At 41.1% G+C, this 9002-nt stretch overlaps 1 protein-coding gene across 1 annotated transcript; it reads right to left on the bottom strand.

Annotated features, from left to right (window-relative positions):
• Window positions 1–694: 694 nt before the first annotated feature.
• On the bottom strand, window positions 695–8785 carry TMEM41A (transmembrane protein 41A). The gene is made up of 5 exons (XM_089671673.1): window positions 8632–8785; window positions 5841–5994; window positions 3626–3787; window positions 1428–1566; window positions 695–1338 (listed from the first exon to the last, which is right to left on the bottom strand). The coding sequence occupies exons 1-5, from the start codon at window positions 8733–8735 to the stop codon at window positions 1124–1126; spliced, it is 774 nt and encodes a 257-aa protein (XP_089527799.1). The 5' UTR covers window positions 8736–8785; the 3' UTR covers window positions 695–1123.
• Window positions 8786–9002: the final 217 nt, after the last annotated feature.

Raw genomic sequence — 9002 nt, 5'->3', positions numbered from 1 at the left:
CCAACAGGTCATGTTTTCAGGATTTCCCTCAGATGAAACAGCTGTGGTAATTACTAAGGCAGTGAAACTGATCAAATCACCTGTGCAAAATAATGGAAATCCTGAAAACATGACCTGTTCGGGGTCCATGAGGACTGGAATTGAGAAACACTGCCATAGTCCAACCCAGAAGTACTCTGTAAATGACAGGACATCTCTGACATCTGGCAGGCAGATCATAGCTTCTCTCTATTGTGTCCTCAGGAGGATCTTCACTCCACAGGCCAGCTCAGGTTCCATCCTCCTCAGCCACACGTGTGGCATTTTAAGGTGGATTCCTTTAGTACATTTTTTGGTCCATATACATCTGGATTGGAGTTATCCTGGAGATCTGGAGAGTAGCAGTCGGATGATCTTCTGATGTGCGGACGTATACCAGATGATCCCCGAGGTTACCCCTAGGATGCTGATGACAAGGAGTGGTTTATGTACTCAAATGCGCTTATAATTGTGCTGTCTGGTTAGTGCAATATATACTCATTCTCACATCCACTGGAAGCACGGAAGTTCACCTGTTGATATATTGGACGTTTATTTCAATATTGGATGTCACTATCGCACCTTATGCGTCATATCCAGATGCTATTAGCACCTTTATTGTAGTGCTCCACAGCGCATTTTTATATTTATATCTATATTTTGGTTGTTTTATAAGTCACCATTATATATGTCATTTAATAGCGCTGCATTTCTGAATATGTATATATTTTTAGATGTTTAGCAGCTTTTGGATACTACATATACTGTACATCAAGTGTGTGGGCAGCTTATATAAAAACTCAAAGAATCACCCACTTATTTCCCTACTGCAAATATATCTACAGAACCAACAACACCAATACATTTGAGACATACAAAAAGAGGTAAAAGAAGGACACCCAAATTCTGGCTCTCAATACACAGAATATAAAAGGATGGCTGAAAAAGTGATTGATAATTACAGAGAAAACTAAGACTTAGTTCTCCTTTCACTGCAAGGAGAGACTGATTCTTCCTTACACAGTGAGAGATGTCACCCATAAATAGATTCCTTTGTGTTTCCTTTAGTGTCTCTTTGAATGAGAACTGCAATCACTGAGAGAGCTCACGTGAATTTTCTGCCATTCACCAAGTGTCCTTTTTTCTCCGGTGCCAGGCTTTGTTGGCTGAACCTTTTGACAATAGCGCCAGGGATTAGAGCCGCAAGAGCTATAGCCAACAGTGTCAGTAATGTACCCCAAGAAAACATGTCATCTAGAGATTTGATCTTCGATAAAATGGATCCTGTCTGGACACAGATGAAGTTATAAGGCAGCAGACCTGTTCAGTGTAAAAGACAAAGGAGGTTCAGGACTATTAATGTGTAAAACCGAACAATTGTAAATATACCGGTTATTATCAGTACATACCAATAAGGACAGAGAAGAAAAATTGCCCCACTGGGATGTTCAGAATGGGTGAAGACAAGTTCAGGAACCAATTAGGTGTCATGGGAAACAAGCGCAAGAAAAGGAGAAAAAAGAAAAGACTGCTACGATTCTCTTCTATCTAGAAAAAAGTAAACAGTATTTAACGAATCAGACATTCACATATTCTTAACATGATCAAACAAAATTCTGAAGGGAGATATTTTTGTGCTCTCGTGTATATTTCAGTGCCTTGTAAAATATTTTAAATTAGCGCAGCAGCTTGTTTATTACATAGTAAGCTTCTGTGTGGGAAGACACTGATGTTAACTGGACAGTGTTCTCTGCTAAAATTCTGCTGAATAAGTCAGAGATACATAAACAAATGTACACTGCAATACCCAGCTTATTGTCACATGATGAACTCTTTAGACGTAGTCCACCCTATGGCAAAAAAAAAGATGCACCCACATTGACAAAAATTAAAATGTGCATTTATTAATGCCATGCATTCAGGCCTGCAGACCAGTGCAGCTGACTCCAACCCCTAGTCTGTACTGACCTTCCGTTATACGGCTGGGGGAAGTCATGAATGGACGAGTGCAGTCATATCACCACACTCATGCCCCACTGGTGCCAGATGGGACAGATATTCTTCCATTTACAAATCTGCATGAACGGAGGCCATGGCTGTGCAGGTGGAGCCATGCACAGCCGCAGTGAATTCAAAAGGAAATCAAATGCTTCAGGGGGAAGAACCACACAATTCAGGTAAGTGGAAGCCAGTTTCAAATGTGGGGGGTTGGGAAATGTTACTAACTTTCAGGTTACACCTTAAATATAGGTGTAGCATAAAACATTCACAAAAGGTGGACTAAATGTGTAAAATGGTTACCCTATATATTATTGAATTTATAACACACACATCTAAGGGTCACTATACATGTTTTCCTTCACTATACATGTTACAATCTAACCATCATCTCTATATAATCAACTTTGGATCTACCAACATTTTGTAAAATGAAGACATACCTGAACTATCCATATAACGTGAGTGGTTCTAAAGAATGTTTTCCCCAGAGTTCAGTGAATTGGGTGAAGCTCTGCAAACTTTCATTACCCAATCATGTGCATGCAAAAATGCAGTTATTTATTTTCCTTGCACGTGATTAAGTATTGTTTGCAAAGTGAAATGTCACCATATTCAGTAAGCTAAGGCGAAAATCCCCTTGCAAAGTGAGCAGCTTTTTTTGCCTTTAGCAAATCAACCCCGTCCAAAATGGTGCAACATGAAGTACACATAAAAGAAAATCTCTACAAAATTAGGGGGAATTTTTTTTTTTTAGGCAGTTATCACCAGAACAAGTGTCCCTCATTGCTTGTCCTGGTGACATCCGTAAAATGTTTGATTTCAGAATGTTTTTTACCTTAATGTATTCTCTGCTTTAGGGGAAAAAACCTTATGCAAACAGCTCCCCTCAGCCCCCCTACATACTTATCTAAGCCTGATCTCAATCCAGTGATGTGTACAAGATCAGCGGCTCTCTTAGCTCTCTCTCTCATCATTGGCTCAGACACAGAAGTGGGAGCCATTGGCTCCTGCTGCTGTCAATCACAGCTAGTAAGGAGTGAGTAGGGGGTCAGGGCCAAGCCATGTCCTGTGTGTCTTATGGTCACACAGAGCAAGCACGTATCTGTGCTCCCATAGCAAGTGGCTTGCTATGGGAGCACTCAGTGGGGGGAGGGGCCAGAAAGCTGGCAAAGGACCCAAGAAGAGGAGGACCGGTGCTACCCTGTGCACAACCATTGCACAAAGAAGGTAAGTATGTCATGTTTATTATTTAAAAGAAAAAAAAAAATCTCTGCCTATACAATCACTTTAATTTGTATCCAATCAGGCAGTCCCTTCCACTACATATTTATTAGTTTGCATTGGGTAATGCAATATTTCACTTTTATCACAGCTAAAGGGGGAACCTTTTTCCATGATGACAACTCCCTAAGAGGGAACTGTCCATCATTTTTTTTGGTTTTCCAAATGCTCCTGCCATGGACTAGGCATGCTGTGTGAAGCTTTGATGGTTGGCTTTGTTAGTGTGCCTGCAGTTGAAGGATGACACAAAACAGCTGGTTTAGAGAGGCAGAAAGTGCTGGCCCTCCACATTTTGGTAAATGTATAATCACATATGGATACGTACCTTTCTCTGCAGCATCAATACCTTCTCTGGAAAGTACATGACCACAATCTGCTTGCCAAAAGCATGAGAGAGCAGGTAGCAGAATGTCGCACCCAATGAAGTTAGTGTACAGCACAGAAACAGGCCATGCCACGGTCCAAACAGAGCTCCACCCAGCAGATTCTGCAGAGGCACAGGATAAAGCAGAGACAACTTACATGATAGAAGGACACAGTATAATTATAAATGCTACACTGTTAAACTGTTTTATACCACCCCCAAACCATGCTGATAGACATTTTTTTCACCTTACTGGTGGTGAAAGGGGACGGGGGTTGCAGGGAGCAGTGACAAGAAGCGTGACTCTAGTAAAATGTGTCTTTTTTCGCTGCAAGCTTTGGACTGATGTACAATGAAGTTTTCAATATAAAACATACAGAATAGTGTCTCCTATAGCACATTCTGCCTTTAAACCTGAATTATAGGAAAACTAAATTTGTAATATATGGGAATGGTTTTACCGTACAACAAATTTGTAACCAAGGTACCCCCTTGTCAGACAGTTGTCCCAACCTTCACTACAGCAGTAGCACAGCTTGGTCAAAAACAAATTTCCAGGTCTGCTGATTACTCAATGAAGAAGCAGCACAGTGACGAATGTCACTCTATCCATCCCTTTTTACTATCAGCTCTGATTTGCTGCTAGTTCTGACCTTCCCTCTCCTAGTCTGAGTGCAACTGCATACAGAAGTCTGGTATCAAAACAGATACTAACACTTGTAGCTGAATATAAACATATATTTAAGGTTGTTTACTAACTACAGAACTGCATTGTTTTTTTCCTATATTTGTCTGGAATTCAGCTCTATTTTTTTAATATAAAAACATGTATTATGGTTGCTAGATACAGTGGCTATAAAAAGTCTACACACCCCTGTTAAAATGTCAGGTTTCTGTGGTGTAAAAAAAATGAGACAAAGATGAATCATTTCAGAACTTTTTCCACCTTTAATGTGACCTATAAACTGTACAACTCAATTGAAACACAAACTGAAATCTTTGTTTTTGGGGGGAAGTAAACATAAAAACCTACAATAATGTGGTTGCTCAATCCCTTAGAACCGGCGCCTCCCGGCCCTTTAAGGGTTTCAGAAGCCGGGAGGCGGGGCTTATGGCCATGTGACCGCGGTGACACGCCGTCACGATCGGGAAAGGTCCCGATCGAAAGAGGAGATCGGGACCTTTCCGTGAGTACCGGACATGTGTGCTGGGAGCGTGCAGGGAGCACACTCTCAGCATGGTTTTTTTAATACAGCGCAAATGTGCGGCCTCTCGGAGTCTAGGCCCAGACACCGGGAGGCCGCACATTTGCGTTCGGCCGGCGCCAACAGGTTAAGTGTGCACACCCTCTTATAACTGGGGATGTAGCTGTGTTCAGAATTAAGCAATCACATTAAAAAACATGTAAAATAGAAGTCAGTACACACCTGCCATCATTTAAAGTGCCTCTGATTAACTCCAAATAAAGTTCAGCTTTTCTAGTAGGTCTTTCCTGACATTTTCTTATTCGCATCCTACAGCAAAAGCCATGGTCCACAGAGAGCTTCCAAAGAATCTTCTGCTAGAAAGCTGATCATGAAGAGGAACTTCATCTTTCATCATGACAAGGACCCAAAGCATACCTCCAAATCAACAAAGGAATGGCTTCACCAGAAGAAGATTAAAGTTTTGGAATGACCCAGCCACAGCCCAGACCTGAAACCGATCAAAAATCTGTGGGGTGATCTGAAGAGGGCTGTGCACAGGAGATGCCCTCGCAATTGACAGATTTGGAGTGTTTTGGCAAGGAAGAGTGGGCAAATATTGCTAAGTCAAGATGTGCCATGCTGATACACTCATATCCAAAAAGACTGAGTGCTGTAATAAAATCAAAAGGTGCTTCAACAAAGTATTAGATTAAGGGTGTGCACACTTATGCAACCACATTATTTTAGTTTTTTATTTTTACTCCCTCCACCTAAAAATTTCAGTTTGTTGCTCAACTGAGTTGTACTGTTTATAGGTTACATTAAAGGTGGATAAAGTTCTGAAATGATTTATCTTTGTCTTATTTTTTTAACATTACAGAAACCTGACATTTTAAGAGGGGTGTGCAGACTTTTTATATCCACTGTAAAGGGGTAGAGCTTGTCGGCCATCATTCCTTAAATACACCCCTTTATTCGCTGACTCTTACCAAGAAGCTGGATCCTGGAATAGCAAAAGTCTGCTTGTACAAGTACGCACTGCAGAACAATACAGTAACGTAGCCGTGGTGCTCTCTTTTATACTCATGCAGGAAGTCAGCTAATTCCCGTAGTTCATCTAAGTCAGAAGGGAAAACCAGGGACCTGCACCAACAAAAACAAATAGAAAATTAAATACATTATTTGAGTGTAAGTATACCTGAATAGCTTTGTTTTTTTACTATTTAATAAAGTAAGGGAGGAATGGTACCCCCGGTTAAGTTTTTATTGGTCTCTGCATCTATACTGGTAGTGTACTAGATGCCACCTCATGTTGGCCTGATCAACATAGTCACTGAGACAGAAAGCAACAGGAAATCAAACATTTTACGGATGTCACCAGGACAAGCAATGAGGGACACTTGTTCTGGTGATAACTGCCTAAAAAAGAAATTCCCCTAATTTTGTAGAGATTTTCTTTTATGTGTACTTCATGTCGCACCATTGAGACAGGGGGTTGATTTGCTAAAGGCAAAAAAAGCTGCTCACTTTGCAAGGGGATTTTCCTCTTAGCTTAGTGAATATGGTGACATTTCACTTTGCAAACAATACTTAATCACGTGCAAGGAAAGTAAAAAAAAACTGCATTTTTGCATGCATATGATTGGGTAATGAAAGTTTGCAGAGCTTCACCCAATTCACTAAGCTCTGGGGAAAATTCACTTGCTAAGTGAACAGCCTATTTGCCTTTAGTAAATCAACTCCAGGATGTGAAGGAAAATCTCTCAAACAGGACACAGACAACAAACTTTTGGGTTGTAACCCTTCCAAATGTTAGCCAAAAAAAGGTTTTAGCTTTACATAAATTTTGAGTATCTTCTCACACTTATGTGATTTTCCTCCTGATTCCTTTTCCATTGAAATAAATGGAGATGCACCACAATGCATGTCAACATGTGTTGACAAATAATAGCGTGCATTGCTTGGTTGTAAGGCACATTCCAATATATTGTAGTTTTTATTGAATGTCAATGAGTGTAATAATGCATATTTTGGCACAGGGGCTGATTTAGTAAACTTGGAAAGTGCTAAATCTGGTGCAGCTGTGCATAGAAAACAATCAGCTGCTAGGTTATTTGTCAAAACTGAATTAAACAAGCTGAAGTACTGTCTAGTACACAATGAGAATATCTGATAAATGATCGTCCATTTTTTTTTTTTGCATGCTGGCCTCGTATTGAAAATGAATAGATTACTAAAGTTACATAAAATCTTGTAAGACAGAATACAACTTCAAAAGTGATGTACAGTATTGTATTGTAACGTATACTTGGTCCCGGTCACTTGATTTTTTTCATACAAATACTAATTACATGCATATTGTTTGTTCTGTTATTTTATTAAGAAAATTTTCCTGCTTGTCCCTTTGGATAGTTTCGCATGAACTGTTGTGATTTGCTCTCGACCGCTGTGTACTAACAATCAGATTATTGGACGATCGCCCTGAATGCATTTATTTTTGTCTGGTTTTCTCATTGTGTGTACCAGGCATTAGTAACTGATTGGCTACCATGCACAATTACACCAGATTTTGCACTCTCCAGTTTTAGTAAATTAGCCTCACATTGTCATGGGTTGACATCTGTCAAGATGTCCCTTATGCATACATAAGGCTGCAGGTTGGGGAATGCTCAGGTCACAGATGATTTGCCCATACAGGTGACCGCTTTCTGGAGGGCTCACACACATAGGTTTGGATTCTGCAAACTAATCATCAGGCACAAAGCCACCGAAGCAAACATGCACTCCAAAATCACATAGCTCTCAAATTCTAATGGCGGTACATTTTTTTTATTTTAGGGATTGCATACACTTTAATTCAAATTTGAAAACCAAACACTGAAATTAGAATTCTCCCAATAACACCACAGAATGATCCCATGTCTTGTATGCACTATGAGATTCCATAAAGTAAACAGTCAAGACTTGCCATGTTCCCATATGAGCCTTCTGCCCCCTCCCGTCTGATCTGAACATGTCATTCCCTATCTGATTTCACATACACACGCTTCTCCTAAACTTAGCTTTGGCCCGGCCACCCTGGATCGCCAGCATCACTTTCATGTCCAGGATTCAACATGTCACTTGATACATTTATTCTGGGGAGATCTGTGGACTTGTCAGCGATCCCACTTATTCCATCAATGCATTTCTAAATGTCTGTCGCTGCAGTTCATTAACCAGCCTGCCATTTGTCCCGTTATCGCTGGACAAAAACGGACTTCAAAATATCAGATGACTGTTATATCACAAACCACCTTCTGAAAAATAAGATAGATCAGTTTGTTTTTCTTTGTGATGGAAATCAGAGTTTAGTTTTCCTCTCTCTGTCAGTTCCTGAACCCTGACCTCATCCCAGATCTCCCTGGAATGGACTTTGACAGCAGCAATCAGAGTGGACCCTGGAGTGACCTGTGCATGGCGGAGGCTGAGAAGGATCCTGCAGGAGGAGAGAGCCCAGACTGACCATCAATACAGGAAATAAATACAGACAATGCCATAAATATAGGAAACAGAGCCAAACTGGTAATAAATACAGACAATCCCATTAATACAGGAAATAAATATAGACAATGCCATTATACTGGTAATAAATACAGCACCAGATTACATCCAATTGATGAGGATTCTCAGTAATATTGGTATCAGTAATTGTTTGGATCAGTGAAGTCCCAATGGGAGGCACCCCATGACTCCCTTGCATTAACCCTCTGTGCCTGCTCCCACCCATTCAGCACCCACCTCTCGGCTACCTGACCTCTGCCAGGGCGCAGCCGGGTGCTCAGCACATACAGATAGAAGGTAGCGCAGCCTAGCACCAGGAAGAAGCCGGCCAGCGAGCGCATGATTGCAGTCAGCGGAGGACACCGCTCATACCGGAACTAATAACACGGGGCCGCTGAGCCCGGGGAAGCACAAGCTCAAAGGACAGGAAGTGAGGGTGGCGACTAGTAACCATGGCAACCAGCAGCTTCAGCGTCATAGGCCTGTCTGGTAATGATGGTTTTGTAGCCTAAGCTGGAATACTAAATGACTTGTGCGGAGTGTGTTACTATGTGTGGTCCTCCTCCATTGTACTCACCAGCATTAACCACTTCATGTCCGGACACTTT

The sequence above is a fragment of the Staurois parvus genome, unplaced genomic scaffold (genome assembly GCF_062004578.1).
Source record: "Staurois parvus isolate SC_StPar_1 unplaced genomic scaffold, SC_StPar_1.0 ptg000011l, whole genome shotgun sequence".
Taxonomy (NCBI): Eukaryota; Metazoa; Chordata; class Amphibia; order Anura; family Ranidae; genus Staurois; species Staurois parvus.
The sequence above is the reverse complement of the archived record's forward strand: the minus strand, read 5'-3'. Positions and strand labels throughout refer to the sequence as shown.

What these genes read in the sequence shown, in the direction of transcription:
- TMEM41A (XM_089671673.1), bottom strand. Translation starts at nt 8,735, where the DNA reads ATGCGCTCGCTGGCCGGCTTCTTCCTGGTGCTAGGCTGCGCTACCTTC. An exon ending in AGAGGTCAGGTAGCCGAGAG is followed by an intron (nt 5,995 to 8,631) that starts GTGGGTGCTGAA and finishes TTGTTGGTGCAG; the next exon opens with GTCCCTGGTTTTCCCTTCTG. An exon ending in TATTGATGCTGCAGAGAAAG is followed by an intron (nt 1,567 to 3,625) that starts GTACGTATCCAT and finishes ACTTTTTTCTAG; the next exon opens with ATAGAAGAGAATCGTAGCAG.